Raw genomic sequence first — 17,130 nt, 5'->3', positions numbered from 1 at the left:
ATCCCACACAGGCTTTGTTCCTGCTGGTGAAAGAACGTGATCTCCTGGGGCGTGACTTGCTTCTCTGCTGCAGGAGAATGCTATGCAGGTGTGTCTAACCTGGGCGAGCAAAACACTGCTGAATGTGTGACACTGGGTGAAGAAATCAGAGCCGCCTCTGTGTCCTGTTTTAGGAGTTAACGTGCACTTAACCCATTTGCTGCCAGAGGGGAGTTGCAGGCCTCTTTGGCAGCAAAGGGGGTAAAGCAATGAGCAACACAGTGTGTCTGCTGCGTAACAAGCCGCGATTATGGGAGATAAAGCCCAAAACAGAGCAGTGCGGAGAAACACGGAAAGGTGCACAACAAAAGAGCATGGGGTGGATATGGAGCTACAGGAGCAGCGGGGAGTGCAGGGTGAGGGGAGAGAACCCCACAGGAAGGGGGGTGAGGGGAGAGAACCCCACAGGAAGGGGAGTGAGGGGAGAGAACCCCACAGGAAGCGGAGTGCAGGGTGAGGGGAGAGAACCTCACAGGAAGGGGGTGAGGGGAGAGAACCTCACAGGAAGGGGGTGAGGGGAGAGAACCCCACAGGAAGCGGAGTGCAGGGTGAGGGGAGAGAACTTCACAGGAAGCGGAGTGCTTGGTGAGGGAAGAGAACCCCACAGGAAGGGGAGTGAGGGGAGAGAACCCCACAGGAAGCGGAGTGCTGGGTGAGGGGAGAGAACCCCACAGGAAGGGGAGTGCAGGGTGAGGGGAGAGAACCCCACAGGAAGGGGAGTGAGGGGAGAGAACCCCACAGGAAGGGGAGTGCAGGATGAGGGGAGAGAACCCCACAGGAAGGGGAGTGCAGGGTGAGGGGAGAGAACCTCACAGGAAGCGGAGTGAGGGGTTGAGGGGCGAGAACCCCACAGGAAGCGGAGTGAGGTGAGAACCCCACAGGAAGGGGAGTGAGGGGAGAGAACCCCACAGGAAGGGGAGTGAGGGGAGAGAACCCCACAGGAAGGGGTGTGGACGACCGAAGCAGCACAATATCTGGCCCAGATCACGTTAATCAGCGTACTGCGAACTTTACCTTTTAAGAGTAGAAAGAGAAAATGACCTGTTACCTGCTAAAGAGGAATATCCTGTCCTGCATGCACAGTACTACTATATACTGCATCTCAAACAACACCCGAGGGTCACGGACTACAAGCTCACGATAGACGGGACTTGGTGTGTCAGGGAGCGTGTTCTGCGTTTCTATATCTACGCAACACAATTTCTCCCACATTTTATTTTTTTGTATTTTTTTTTTGTAAAAAACTAGAAGTAATTATTCTTTTTTTATTGGACTCCTGGGGCTTTCCTTTCTCTCTGTACAGAACGCCTGCTCTTTTCAATATGAAATACCTAAGCCAATGCTCCATTTACATACACATGGGGAGCTGGGCATAAATAAATATAAATGCCTGGTTGTGTTCGGGGTGTTACAATACAGACATTATTTACAATCGTGTGTGTGTGTGTGTGTGTGTGTGTGTGTGTGTGTGTGTGTGTGTATAATAGAGAATATTATTAAACATGTTTGAGAGAAAAGCGGCCTGCTTAAAAGCCAAGTTGCAGTGTTTGTTAACAATGTATATTTTTATGGCTTGTATACTGATGATGTACAGTACATACTGATCATGTTTATACTGAGGGTACTGCTCAGTACTACTATACATCAAAGCTGGAGGATTTTTTAGTAGGGGTCAGACAGTTTAATCACACTAGCAATGCGCCTTGGAATCTCTCTCTCTCGCCCCGCGACGGCACGCGGGAACAAAAGGCCGCACCTCTATGAGGCAGGCCATAGAGCGTGCGCGACTGAGCGAGACAGCGCCCGCGATTTTGGAGGAGACAAATCATTTTGATTTGGTCGCGCGGCAGCCGTGTCACGTACACGGTTCAGACAATGAGGGCGAACGGCTCACGTGACGTCACGGCCACACCTCCCCATCCCAAAGGTCGCGGATTGCCTCTGGGGCAGGCGCGACGCCACGCGTGCACGCCTACTATATCCGCGGCTTAAGAGAGGGAGAGAGACACAGAGGGGAGGAGAGAGAGAGGGGAGGAGAGAGACACAGAGGGGAGGAGAGAGACAGAGGGGAGGAGAGAGACACAGAGGGGAGGAGAGAGAGAGGGGAGGAGAGAGAGAGGGGAGGAGAGAGACACAGAGGGGAGGAGAGAGAGAGGGGAGGAGACAGACACAGAGGGGAGGAGAGAGAGAGAGGGGAGGAGAGAGACACAGAGGGGAGGAGAGAGAGGGGAGGAGACAGACACAGAGGGGAGGAGAGAGAGAGAGGAGGAGACAGACACAGAGGGGAGGAGAGAGAGAGAGGGGAGGAGAGAGAGGGAGGAGGAGAAACAGGGACAGTGCAGACGAGGCGAGATGCAAAAGAGAGAAGCATCAGAGCTGGCAAAGGTACAACCTCTCTCCCCTCCTGTTTAGTTGTAGTGGTTATAATCCTGGGGTTGAACGATAAGACAAGCAGATGATCCAGGCAGAGGCAGTGAATGAAAGCAGCAGTACCGACCTGCTCACAAACGAACACAAGTGGGCAAGCTGGTAGCCTTAAAACGGCACCCAGAAACAGAAGCGACCTGTGACCTATGGAGCCTGTCTTTCACTTTGCAGGGATGACCAACTGACCCCAGACAGAGAAGGGACCTCCAACTCTCCTACCACAGTCCAACTCCGTTTCCCATTGGCAAAAGAGCAGAATATTAAGTGCTTACACCGTTTCCTGTGTGCGCCACCTGCTCAATGCCGAGAAGCATTCTGCTTGAATGGAGCTGTAATCCTCCTTATAAAGATGGCACTACAACAATAAGCTGCCATGTGTGCCGCAGACACCAGGGGAAGGAACGTTACATACACAGAGCTCAGCCAGTCTGCTGGACACACAGGCCTCAGCCAATCTGCTGGACACACAGGCCTCAGACAATCTGCTGGACACACAGGCCTCAGCCAATCTGCTGGACACACAGGCCTCAGCCAATCTGCTGGACACACAGAGCTCAGCCAGTCTGCTGGACACACAGGCCTCAGCCAATCTGCTGGACACACAGGCCTCAGCCAATCTGCTGGACACACAGGCCTCAGCCAATCTGCTGGACACACAGGCCTCAGCCAATCTGCTGGACACACAGGCCTCAGCCAATCTGCTGGACACACAGGCCTCAGCCAATCTGCTGGACACACAGGCCTCAGTCAATCCGCTGGACACACAGGCCCCAGCCAATCCGCTGGATACACAGAGCTCAGCCAATCCGCTGGATACACAGACCTCAGCCAATCCGCTGGATACACAGAGCTCAGCCAATCCGCTGGATACACAGAGCTCAGCCAATCCGCTGGATACACAGAGCTCAGCCAATCCGCTGGATACACAGAGCTCAGCCAATCCGCTGGATACACAGAGCTCAGCCAATCCGCTGGATACACAGAGCTCAGCCAATCCGCTGGATACACAGAGCTCAGCCAATCCGCTGGATACACAGAGCTCAGCCAATCCGTTGGATACACAGAGCTCAGCCAATCCGCTGGATACACAGAGCTCAGCCAATCCGCTGGATACACAGAGCTCAGCCAATCCGCTGGATACACAGAGCTCAGCCAATCCGCTGGATACAGAGACCCCTGATTGTCACCCATCCGTATATACATTTATACATTGTTTCCCTGCTGGGAGCAGACAAACCGCTTACTGAACTCTGCCTTCTTAGGCCGCGATTACAGCGGCAGCGACGGCGCCCACGTGTGTGCACGCGCGACGCGAACAACAAACCTTCTCTACGAGGCCGCCCATAGAGCGCGTGATGAAGCGCGACCGCGTGTGTGATTCTCGAGAAAATAAACCATTTTGTCTTTGCTGTGCGACGGCTGGGGTCACTTGCGCAGTTCAGCCAATGAGGGTTAACCGCTCGCATGATGTCAAGGGCCTGCCTCCCCCGGACCTCAGTGCGGGTTTCGCCCGCGTGACATCATACCCTCCTTCGTGCGCACGTGCAGCCACTACAATCGCGGCCTTAGGACATATGCAGGATACAACTTTTTCACTCGCGCCAAAGGGCAGATAAAAAACAACCCACTGAGCCAGCGGCTGCTGTACCTTCCGATGTCAGCCAACAAAAGCCGGACGCACAATGTCACACAGCACATCACACGGTGTGTGCGCTCATTCAGGCCGATGTCAGCCAACAAAAGCCGGACACACAATGTCACACAGCACATCACGGTGTGTGCGCTCATTCAGGCCGATGTCAGCCAACAAAAGCCGGACGCACAATGTCACACAGCACATCACGGTGTGCGCTCATTCAGGCCGATGTCAGCCAACAAAAGCCGGACGCACAATGTCACACAGCACATCACGGTGTGTGTGCTCATTCAGGCCGATGTCAGCCAACAAAAGCCGGACGCACAATGTCACACAGCACATCACGGTGTGCGCTCATTCAGGCCGATGTCAGCCAACAAAAGCCGGACGCACAATGTCACACAGCACATCACGGTGTGCGCTCATTCAAGCCGATGTCAGCCAACAAAAGCCGGACGCACAATGTCACACAGCACATCACGGTGTGTGCGCTCATTCAGGCCGATGTCAGCTCTGCCACATCTGGGAGTTTTGCTATGTGTCTATAACATCAATGAAGACGGTGATAATACATCATAAAGGGCCAAACCTACTAAGCACTGCTAAGCTATGACACTTTCATTGGCATGAATCATAAGGTGCCTTATGACTTAGCACTGCTTAGTAATTACAGCCCTTAACCCCTTTATTGCCAGACACCTCTGTAACACGTAACACACACTGCAGGAGGGAGAGAGAATGTGCATCTTTACACCCACCCCCCCCCCCCCACAAAGAGAGCAAATGAATAGAGATTTCCCGGTTTCGCTACACACTTGCTGCAAAGTAACATTTAACGGGCTTCTCTGACAGTGAAAGAGTTAATCATTTCACCTCTGCTAAACGAGAGAGTAGTGGGTGAGCGTGGGTGAGCGTGGCAGATCCCCCCCTCCGCCCCCCCCCCCCCCCTGCGTTTCAGGCAGATTGCGCGGACCGCAAACACAGAGTGAGACGCAGAATTATATAAACAACATAAATAAAAAGACGCACAAACAGACTTCCCGCGCACCTGCCACTCGTGTTATATTCTATGTACCGGAGTGTATAAATAATGTGACATAACACAGGTAGATTTGAGAGACAGAGAAAGGCAGCACTATCAGTAAACCATCAGAAAAACCATTAACTGGGGGGGGGGGGGGGGGGGGGGGACACACCTTTTTTTAACCCTTCTGCTGCCAGAGACATACATCCCGCACAGCAGCAGAAGGACTCGGCCCTATAATGGAATGTCCCAATTTTCATCAAGGAAACAGCAGGAGAAGCTACATAAGGAACATAAAAAACACCCTCCCAAAAGTCCCAGAATTCTGTGTATCGTACGTTTAATTAAATATAAAGATTTGTTATTTGTACATAAAATCACTTGAATAAAACTAGAAATGATTTAGTTATTGTGTATCAATGGATTATCTGTTTTCTCGCTTTCCTTTTGTTTAAAAGTTGTTTCCTGAATTCACCTGATTTAGAATATGACATTGTGTGGCTAGGAGACACAGCACAGAAATACATTTTTTTTTCTTCCTTTTTGGCCTTCTCTTAACCGTCAAAACATTGAAAACGGATCCCTACCATCATATAATCCTTTGTGTGAGATCCAGCGGTTAAGGATCCCAGTGCAAAGCAGCTGATTGGAAAATCTCTGCATTTGAACAGAAATGGCGAATAAAAAATACAATAATATTAATTACAAAAGAAAATGTATATATATATATATATATATATATACGCAGGACTGGCACTGTTACTTATTCTCGTTGGTCCTATCTGAACCCAGACAGGCTTCCTTAAGGCCGTCGTCACCTGAACCACTGACAGCGCCAACTAAAACTGTCATGTCGGGTTCAGCAGCGGCCTGGCAAATGAAGGATATCCACTCGGAGTTTGTAAGGATTGAGTCATGGGGTCACCCGGCTGCTTTGTGCTTCCCCCCGCAGCAGCCGCACACCTCCCCACAGTGGTGACAGGCGCGCAGGGGGAGGTAGCAGCACATACAGGGAGCAATGAAGGACAGCGTGGCCAGAGCCAGCCAGCGCAGGCAAAACTTGTCATCGGAGGAGTCGCAGGAGCAGGGGTCAGAGAAGTCTCCCTCGGAGTCCGACATGCAGTGGTAGAGCATGCTCTCGGCACACAGCATGCAGCTGACTTGGTAGATGCAGTGCCGGATGGGGTCGGGCGCGTCCTGGCACTTCCCCCGTCCATTCTCCTCATGGTTGAAGCGCTCCTGGCAGTACACACACCTCGAGCGCTCCCCATCCTCTTTCCTCCGCTTGGGCTTCTTCAGGGAGGACGTGGGCTGAGTCTTAAACACCCCCGAGGATTTGGGCTCCTTCAGCGAGTCTCTGCCGTTGCCCGGGGAGTACATGCAGTCAGCCTTTTTACCATCTGTTTTGTTGAAGGAAGCAATGGCATCAGGCTCCTCGCGCTCCAGGTCATTCTTCCATATGTCCGGGTGCCGGTAATCTGCGTAGCGCCGGATGATGATGTCGCGTGGGTTGATTCGTACAATCTCATCTTCATCCTGGAAGCTGACGTGCCGGAGAGGCTTCAAGGAGACCTGGGGAGGGAGGGACACAGGTTACAGGCATTGTCACACCTGTCTTTATGCTACTGTACGCCCCCCAGGCAGGGGTGCGCAAACTGGAGGGCGTAACATTTTCTGGGGTGGGGCGCTTGCAGGGGCCCCATGCTCTTTCCCACAACATTTAAATAAAGTGCCGGGGGAGCGCACGAGGCCTCTGTATGTCCCTTACCTTCTCTCCGGCCGCTTCTGGTGATGCGTCGCCATAACAACGCGGCGTCAAATGACGCCGTTGCCGGAGGAAAGTTAGGGGAGGCGCGAGCAGGAGGGGACAGCAGACATGGGGGCACAAACAAAAAAGTTTACACACCCCCTGTGCAAAGAATAGACCCAAATGGAACATGTCAAATGCCAACCACACGTATAAAAACGGTCGGTTAACCTTACACCCAAACATATTGGTCAAGGTCTGTTCACAATGTGGCTACTTGTGTATATTTGAGGTGCAATTATTCTCATTCATTATAATCCTTTGTACGTTGTGTTTTAAGAATTTCATTTCTTTTGTTCACGATCCTGGTTGGACAGATCTCAGGGTCTTGTTTATGTAATAAGACAAAATTCCTGTACACGGTAAATAGCCGAAATGAAAGTCTCGTGCAAATGTCACTGTTTCTATAAATGTGGCCACTTATTACCTAGGTGCAGGATAGCCGGACGTCCTGTGCACACCCCTACTCACCTGGCAGTGATTGTACGCTCTCCTGGGGTTCAGATGCTCAAACGGAGAGGGCCTGATAGCTGAGCTGCGATAGAGCTCCTCAGTAGGAACAGAATCGTGCTGAACAAAGGAGACATTATTCTGAGAACTGGAGTGATCGCTGTTCACCTGGAGAGGAGACAAAGTCATGCAAACTGTTACCACACAGCGACCACAGGATGGGGGCAGTGAGGGAAGCAGACAGAGAGGGAGGGGCAAAACAATCAAATATATATGTCCCGATACTGAGATGGGCACCAGGTTTAACAAAACCTGAATAAAAAGGTTTTTTTTAGAACTCCCAAAAATATACAAAATAAGAATTTTAAAATAGAGAAGGAATCGTCCCATGCCTGGCACGGCCCCAAACCCTCTGTGCTGTGAGGTGCAGTCAGTACACACTCTAGTTGTGGGGGAGTGGTGCACACTCACCTACACAATGTATGCAGGGAAAGGGGTGGGCAGAGCTCACCATGTATAAAAACCAGTGGCTGCTCAGGATGTGTTCTGTATACAGTACATTCCCCCTGGGAGGGTCAAATGACACAAATATACAAAGAAGTCGCTGCCCTGAAACACAATCCAAGCGCTAGAGTGGGAGTCTTTGTGAGGACCAATCACAGGGCCGCACGGAGCAGGCTCCAGGAGTCTATGTGAGGACCAATCACAGGGCCGCACAGAGCAGGCTCCAGGAGTCTATGTGAGGACCAATCGCAGGGCCGCACAGAGCAGGCTCCAGGAGTCTTTGTGAGGACCAATCACAGGGCCGCACGGAGCAGGCTCCAGGAGTCTATGTGAGGACCAATCACAGGGCCGCACAGAGCAGGCTCCAGGAGTCTATGTGAGGACCAATCGCAGGGCCGCACAGAGCAGGCTCCAGGAGTCTTTGTGAGGACCAATCACAGGGCCGCACAGAGCAGGCTCCAGGAGTCTCTGTGAGGACCAATCACAGGGCCGCACAGAGCAGGCTCCAGGAGTCTATGTGAGGACCAATCGCAGGGCCGCACAGAGCAGGCTCCAGGAGTCTTTGTGAGGACCAATCACAGGGCCGCACAGAGCAGGCTCCAGGAGTCTTTGTGAGGACCAATCGCAGGGCCGCACAGAGCAGGCTCCAGGAGTCTTTGTGAGGACCAATCACAGTGCCTCACGGAGCAGGCTCCAGGAGTCTTTGTGAGGACCAATCACAGTGCCTCACGGAGCAGGCTCCAAGAGTCTCTGTGAGGACCAATCACAGGGCCGCACGGAGCAGGCTCCAGGAGTCTCTGTGAGGACCAATCACATGGCTGCACGGAGCAGGCTCCAGGAGTCTCTGTGAGGACCAATCACAGGGCCGCACGGAGCAGGCTCCAGGCCTTTTGGGCCACTGCAAAGAGTACAACTTATTTAAGAACAAGCAGCTGTTTTAACCACTTCACTACCAAAGGGACAAGCAATGCACCATGTTACAGATCGATTTCCTGCAGAATGCATTGCACACTGCACAAGCAGTGAATGTGTTAAACTTTTCTGGGCTGGAGTGGAATCCCTGCCCACAAGAGCTGACAATCTCAGCGGATGAGAGGCGAGAGCGCCGAGCGCCGCACTGCGAGTGAGTGGGCAGCTGGATGCCATTGAAGACCCACTGAGAAAACAAGGCACGTTACCATGGAAATGCTCCACTGCAACGCTGCAAAAGGAGGCGAGAAAAGAGGTAAAACACACACAAACTGTGGGGCAGCAGAGAGGAGGCGGCCATCTTGCTGCACCCACTGAGACTCACACGCTGGCCTTTGGTCTAAGAGCTCACCGTGAGCTTTAACTCTAACATGTAATGTGCTATTTTATGATACTACTTTACTATCAAGCAGCACAGCAAGTCCTGACCCACACAGCTTGCAATCTAATAGTGGCAACTTTGACAGCACTCAGTGTTGACCCAGAGTCTCACACTTCAAAAGCAAGTGTCTTAACACCCTACAACTTTTGAGGTGCCAGCAACGCATTGTGCACAGCTCTCTCCATGTAGTATAAAGGGGTCCACAACCTCTTCAGCACCGCTCCTGCATCCTGTCACGTACCTCACTGCGCCAGACACAACCTAGAAGTCATATCACCATGAGCTTCTCGCCTTCTAACCCTTGCACGCCGCCTCTTCCTAGCTACAGTACAGTAGCCCTGCAAGCTGCAGAACAGTCACTTATTCTGATATATGGAGAGATGTATGTATTTTATTACAGGAAATATTTCCCTACGTGTTTGATAAACTCATTGTTAGGGCGGAAATCCTTTCATATCTTATAGGCGACAGTTCCTCTTTTTATGGGGTGAACGCTCAATGCTAGTGACCAGTACCCACTCCCCTCCTCCACGAAAGCACTCTGAAATGCAGCTATTTACAGCGGGAAGGAGGAGGGCACGGTGAAGGCAGCCATCATAAATGTGACCAAAGAAAAAAACATTCAGGCCCTGTCCCATTAAAGAGTTCTAAGCTTTCCCACGCAGGGGGACAGGGGGCTTCAAGCTTAGCCCCCTCATGTGGATCTCGGGGTGGGGGTTTTCTTATTCTCAGAGAAGAGTCAGAGTTTTATTTAAACATGCATGAACCCCACTACAGCAGTGAGAAGCACAATTATATCCACACATATACTATCTATACCAGGGGGGCGCAAACTCGGGCGGGAGATTTTGCTGGGGTGGTTCCGCGGCGGGGGGGGGGGGGGGCACGCGGAGGCCCTGCGCTCTTCCCCACAGCATTTAAATGAAGTGCTGGGACTTCACTTACTGAAGAACACTTCACTTACCGGGATTCAGCCGGCTGCCGCATCGCCGTGGCAATGGGGCGTCAAATGACGCCACGGGGCCATGTGAGGTGACGTCACACGCGGCAAATGACGGCGCAGGTCATGTGACACCACATGACCCCGCAGCTTCATTTGACGCGGGTAGAGAGGAGGGGGAGGTTCACGAGAGCCGGACAAAAAAGACAGGGGGGCGCGGCAGGAAAAGTTTGCGCTCCCCTGATCTAAACTATAAGTCCCATGGATTGTAAGCTCTTTAGATCAGTATTTAATTATCTCGATCTTTAATGTATCCGTGGCGTATATCAGATACCCCCTGTTCTTACACAGTAAAGTGCTGTGTTCACAGTCGGCACAGTATGTACGGTGGTGCACATTCTCGCAGTGCTCTCATCCGGCTCGAACACGCCTCCCCCAGGCCCTGTAACCGCAGCATGGAAAAGTACGGAGCTGGGAAAGAATATAGTATCCTCTGCACTGTGCTTCCTGCCAGTATCCTCTGCACTGTGCTCCCTGCCAGTATCCTCTGCACTGTGCTCCCTGCAGTATCCTCTGCGCTGTGCTCCCTGCCAGTATCCTCTGCGCTGTGCTCCCTGCCAGTATCCTCTGCGCTGTGCTCCCTGCCAGTATCCTCTGCGCTGTGCTCCCTGCCAGTATCCTCTGCGCTGTGCTCCCTGCCAGTAACAAATGGTTGGAGGGAAAATGGGAAAGGGGAAAAACCTGCTCAGCTCAAATCAAAGTTACTTCCTAGAGAGGTGCTATCAGGGTTAATACATATGTGTAGGGAGGGGAAAGAAACCAGAACCCTATGTGATGCACTCAACTCTACTAATATGAAAATAATAAAGTTTTATTAATATCTATTAAGGTAAACATAGAAAAAAGTTTAAAACCTAAACAGTGTACTTGAGAGATCCTAGGTGTGGATCTATCTTAATGGTCAGATGGCAGTGGTAATCACCTTTAAATAGCCATATAAGCTAGACTGGACTTGCAGTCAGATACAGATATAAAACACATCGCACTTGAACCTGATAGCTCAAAAAATGGACACTTAGTGAATTCCCTCAGGATAATAGTACACAAAGTGTTAATCCTAAAGTGCCATGGGGTGCAGTGATACACGGAGAGGAACACTGAAAACTTTGGGCACTGTGTAACAATGTCAGTGTATTACACATAGCATTGGTGCCTGCACAAATGAAGTCAGTTGTGTCCCCCAGCAGGAGAAAAAAACCCCACCTTTGTAAACAAACGATGGGGATTAGCGTGGGTATGCAGTAAGTGTCAGTAATTACACAACCTTGATGGCCAGTATGGTGTACCAGCCAGGCATAATCAAAACCCCAGGCTGCTTACATTGACCCAAACGCTATAATCCCAGCAAACACTTCCTGTAGTGTGTTGATAACACTGCATCCACTCGTGTTAACCTGTGAGCAACTTGGGTTAGATAAATCTAATCTTCCCTGTCACTTGCTAGTGGGATCCACATCTGTGGCCCACATCAAAGTTTAAACTGCCAAGTTACTAGTCTAGCTGACCGGAGAACATACTCCTGTGAGTATGTGGTACACTGAACGTCGCTATGACGTCATCCCTGCCAGTATCCTCTGCGCTGTGCTCCCTGCCAGTATCCTCTGCACTGTGCTCCCTGCCAGTATCCTCTGCGCTGTGCTCCCTGCCAGTATCCTCTGCCCTGTGCTCCCTGCCAGTATCCTCTGCACTGTGCTCCCTGCCAGTATCCTCTGCGCTGTGCTCCCTGCCAGTATCCTCTGCGCTGCGCTCCCTGCCAGTATCCTCTGCGCTGCGCTCCCTGCCAGTATCCTCTGCACTGTGCTCCCTGTCAGTATCCTCTGCGCGGTGCTCCCTGCCAGTATCCTCTGCACTGTGCTTCCTGCCAGTATCCTCTGCACTGTGCTCCCTGCCAGTATCCTCTGCACTGTGCTCCCTGCCAGTATCCTCTGCACTGTGCTCCCTGCCAGTATCCTCTGCCCTGTGCTCCCTGCCAGTATCCTCTGCACTGTGCTTCCTGCCAGTATCCTGCCCTGTGCTCCCTGCCAGTATCCTCTGCACTGTGCTCCCTGCCAGTATCCTCTGCACTGTGCTCCCTGCCAGTATCCTGCCCTGTGCTCCCGCCAGTATCCTCTGCGCTGTGCTCCCTACCAGTATCCTCTGCACTGTGCTCCCTGCCAGTATCCTGCCCTGTGCTCCCTGCCAGTATCCTCTGCACTGTGCTCCCTACCAGTATCCTCTGCACTGTGCTTCCTGCCAGTATCCTGCCCTGTGCTCCCTGCCAGTATCCTGCCCTGTGCTCCCTGCCAGTATCCTCTGCACTGTGCTTCCTGCACTGTGCTCCCTGCCAGTATCCTCTGCGCTGTGCTCCCTGCCAGTATCCTCTGCGCTGTGCTCCCTGCCAGTATCCTCTGCGCTGTGCTCCCTGCCAGTATCCTCTGCGCTGTGCTCCCTGCCAGTATCCTCTGCACTGTGCTCCCTGCCAGTATCCTCTGCACTGTGCTCCCTGCCAGTATCCTCTGCACTGTGCTCCCTGCCAGTATCCTCTGCACTGTGCTCCCTGCCAGTAACCTCTGCACTGTGCTCCCTGCCAGTATCCTGCCCTGTGCTCCCTGCCAGTAACCTCTGCTCTGTGCTCCCTGCCAGTATCCTCTGCACTGTGCTCCCTGCCAGCTTCTAATGCACTTCGGAAATCTGCTATTCCCAGCTGCTGGTAGAACAATTATAGTACTATGGTTGCTATGAGATTGATTTGGTCTCCCCCAATCCCCTCGCAGGGTCCTCCCTCCTGAAGCCATCATTCTGTGCCGGGCAGGCAAGTCTGGGGAAAAGCTACAAAAATGTCTCCAGCTGCAGAAATTGCAGCCAGATGAGAGAGGAGCCAGAGGGGGAGAGAAGGAAAGGAAAGCATTCAATCCCTCCCCCCCCACCCCAACCCCCCCCCTAACAGCATGCAGAACTTCCCTCCTCTTTACTACTCTATCCTTCAGCTTTCAGAGGCTCCCTTCCTTACATGAGTCTGCATGGGACAGGAAAGGGACAGAGGCAGAGATACCAACAGGAAAGAACAGTGACTGTGAGAAGGAGCAGAGGGGACAGTGACTGTCACTGTGAGAAGGAGCAGAGGGACAGTGACTGTCACTGTGAGAAGGAGCAGAGGGGACAGTGACAGTCACTGTGAGAAGGAGCAGAGGGGACAGTGACGGTCACTGTGAGAAGGAGCAGAGGGGACAGTGACGGTCACTGTGAGAAGGAGCAGAGGGGACAGTGCCAGTCACTGTGAGAAGGAGCAGAGGGGACAGTGACTGTCACTGTGAGAAGGAGCAGAGGGGACAGTGACTGTCACTGTGAAAAGGAGCAGAGGGGACAGTGACGGTCACTGTGAGAAGGAGCAGAGGGGACAGTGACGGTCACTGTGAGAAGGAGCAGAGGGGACAGTGCCAGTCACTGTGAGAAGGAGCAGAGGGGACAGTGACGGTCACAGTGAGAAGGAGCAGAGGGGACAGTGACGGTCACTGTGAGAAGGAGCAGAGGGGACAGTGACTGTCACTGTGAGAAGGAGCAGAGGGGACAGTGACTGTCACTGTGAGAAGGAGCAGAGGGGACAGTGACAGTCACTGTGAGAAGGAGCAGAGGGGACAGTGACTGTCACTGTGAGAAGGAGCAGAGGGGACAGTGACGGTCACTGTGAGAAGAAGCAGAGGGGACAGTGACGGTCACTGTGGGAAGGAGCAGAGGGGACAGTGACTGTCACTGTGAGAAGGAGCAGAGGGGACAGTGACGGTCACTGTGAGAAGGAGCAGAGGGGACAGTGCCAGTCACTGTGAGAAGGAGCAGAGGGGACAGTGACGGTCACTGTGAGAAGGAGCAGAGGGGACAGTGACTGTCACTGTGAGAAGGAGCAGAGGGGACAGTGACAGTCACTGTAAGAAGGAGCAGAGGGGACAGTGACAGTCACTGTGAGAAGGAGCAGAGGGGACAGTGACTGTCACTGTGAGAAGGAGCAAAGGGGACAGTGACGGTCACTGTGAGAAGGAGCAGAGGGGACAGTGACAGTCACTGTGAGAAGGAGCAGAGGGGACAGTGACGGTCACTGTGAGAAGGAGCAGAGGGGACAGTGACTGTCACTGTGAGAAGGAGCAGAGGGGACAGTGACTGTCACTGTGAGAAGGAGCAGAGGAGACAGTGACGGTCACTGTGAGAAGGAGCAGAGGGGACAGTGCCAGTCACTGTGAGAAGGAGCAGAGGGGACAGTGACGGTCACTGTGAGAAGGAGCAGAGGGGACAGTGACTGTCACTGTGACAAGGAGCAGAGTGGACAGTGACAGTCACTGTGAGAAGGAGCAGAGGGGACAGTGACAGTGACAAGGAGCAGAGGGGACAGTGACTGTCACTGTGAGAAGGAGCAGAGGGGACAGTGACTGTCACTGTGAGAAGGAGCAGAAGGGACAGTGACTGTCACTGTGAGAAGGAGTGAGGGGACAGTGACTGTCACTGTCGCCCACCTACCTCTACTCATCTCCCGTCTGCCTTTCTCTCTCACTTTGAATCCTGGCTCTCTTTCTTTCTCTCCTCAGACTCCCCTGTTCTTCTCCTTGGGGACATCAATTGCCACATTGATGACCCCTCTCTCCCTTGGGCTTCCCGCTTTCTCTCTCTAACCTCCTCTTTTGGCCTTCAACAGTGGACTGCGGCCAGCACCCACAAGGATGGCCACTACTTAGACCTGGTTTTCACTAAAAACTTCTCTCTCTCCGATTTCTCCATTTCCCCTTTTCCTCTCTCTGACCATCACCTCATCTCATTCTCTCTATCTCGCTTCTCCCCTTCTCCACCTCCATCTACCCCCCGGTTCTGCAGAAACCTGCGCTCTATTCACTTACCTGACTTTGAGTCCACTTTACGCTCCTCCCTCTCCTCTCCTCTCTCAGCTCTGCTACAGACCCTGACAACCTGGTCAGGAACTACAACTCTGTCTTGTCCTCGTCTCTTGATCTACATGCCCCGCTTTCTCTCTGCCGCACTCGCCCTTCTAACCCCAGACCCTGGCTAAATTCCCACACACGCATGCTGCGTTCCTCCACTCGCTCCTCTGAACGCCTCTGGAGGAAATCTCATACTCTCGCAGACTTCCTTCACTACAAATTTATGCTATCCTGTTTCAACTCTGCCCTCTGGCAAGCTAAACAAGCCTACTTTTCTTCACTAATCAACATGCACAAGTCTAACCCACGCCGACTGTTCTCTGTCTTTGATACTCTACTCAAATCAGCCTCAGCTGCCTCTTCTTCCTCCATCTCTGCTCAGGACTTTGCTGACTATTTTAAGGAAAAGGTGGAATCCATACGGCAGAACATCCCCTCTGTTTCTTCCTCCCATCCTACACCTCTTCCTAACTCTCCTCCTGCCTTCCTTGACTCTTTTTCCACTGTCTCAGAGGAGGATGTATCGCTGTTGATCGCCTCTTCTCCCTCTACCACCTGCCCTCTTGACCCCATTCCCTCCCATCTCCTAAAACCTCTTGGTCCTACTATAATCCCTACGCTCACACACATTTTTAACTACTCCCTCTGCTCTGGAACCTTTCCATCCTCCTTCAAACATGCAACAGTTATACCATTACTCAAAAACAGCAAGCTTGACCCTACCTGTCTTTCTAACTATCGACCTGTATCCCTCCTGCCCTTTGCCGCTAAACTCCTTGAACGTCTTGTATTCTCTCGCTTGTTCCATTTTCTGAACACCTATTCTCTTCTAGCCCCTCTACAATCTGGCTTCCGCACTGCTCACTCCACGGAAACAGCCCTCACTAAAATAACTGACGACCTCCATGCTGCCAAAGACAGAGGTCATTACACTCTGCTCATATTACTCGACCTCTCTGCAGCATTTGACACCATGGACCACCCTCTTCTCCTTCACATTCTCCATACTCTTGGTATTCGGAACAAAGCTCTATCCTGGATCTCATCCTACCTCTCCCATCGTACTTTCAGTGTCTCTGCTGCTAACACTTCCTCCTCCTCTATTGATCTCTCTGTGGGGGTATCCCAGGGCTCTGTCCTGGGACCTCTTCTTTTTTCTCTTTACACACTCTCTCTAGGTGACCTAATAACATCTTTTGGGTTTAAATATCACCTCTATGCTGACGACACACAAATATACTTTTCAACACCCGACCTTACACCTGCTGTACAAACCAAAGTTTCTGAATGTCTCTCTGCTATATCATCCTGGATGGCCCTCCACCGCCTTAAACTCAACATGGCTAAAACAGAGCTCCTCATACTTCTTCCCAAACCTGGCCCTACTACCTCCTTCCACATTACTGTTTGAACTACGACCATTCACCCAGTAGCCCAAGCACGCTGCCTAGGGGTCACACTCGACTCCTCTCTCACATTCGCCCCTCACATTCAAAACATATCTAAAACCTGTCGCTTTTTCCTCCGCAATATAACAAAGATACGCCCTTTTCTCTGTTACTCGACTGCTAAAACTCTGATTCAGGCCCTCATTCTCTCCCGTCTTGATTACTGTAATCTCCTGCTGTCCGGCCTTCCTGCCTCTCACCTGTTTCCCCTACAATCTATCCTAAACGCTGCTGCCAGAATCACTCTACTCTTTCCTAAATCTGTCTCAGCATCCCCCTCCTGAAATCCCTCTCCTGGCTTCCGATCAAATCCCGCATCTCACACTCCATTCTTCTCCTCACTTTTAAAGCTTTACACTCTTCTGCCCCTCCTTACATCTCAGCCCTAATTTCTCGTTATGCACCATCCAGACTCTTGCGTTCTTCTCAAGGATGTCTCTTTCTACCCCCTTCGTATCTAAAGCCCTCTCCCACCATAAACCTTTTTCACTGACTGCCCCACATCTCTGGAATGCCCTTCCCCTCAATACCCGACTAGCACCC

The 17,130-nt window shown here is 52.1% G+C and overlaps 1 protein-coding gene across 1 annotated transcript in view; it reads right to left on the bottom strand.

Moving 5' to 3' along the window:
- Positions 1 to 1,196: 1,196 nt before the first annotated feature.
- The window catches only part of SPRED1 (sprouty related EVH1 domain containing 1), a 155,301-nt gene continuing 139,367 nt past the window's right edge, over positions 1,197 to 17,130 (bottom strand). Inside the window, exons 5-6 of the mRNA XM_075613234.1 lie at positions 7,405 to 7,551; positions 1,197 to 6,698 (exon numbers count right to left, since the gene is read on the bottom strand). Of these exons, the coding sequence (XP_075469349.1) occupies positions 6,048 to 6,698; positions 7,405 to 7,551 (798 nt within the window). The 3' untranslated portion in view covers positions 1,197 to 6,047. The remainder of the gene's footprint in view (positions 6,699 to 7,404; positions 7,552 to 17,130) is intronic.

This window comes from Ascaphus truei, chromosome 9 (assembly GCF_040206685.1).
Source record: "Ascaphus truei isolate aAscTru1 chromosome 9, aAscTru1.hap1, whole genome shotgun sequence".
NCBI lineage: Eukaryota > Metazoa > Chordata > Amphibia > Anura > Ascaphidae > Ascaphus > Ascaphus truei.
This window is presented reverse-complemented; position numbering and strand designations above follow the sequence as displayed.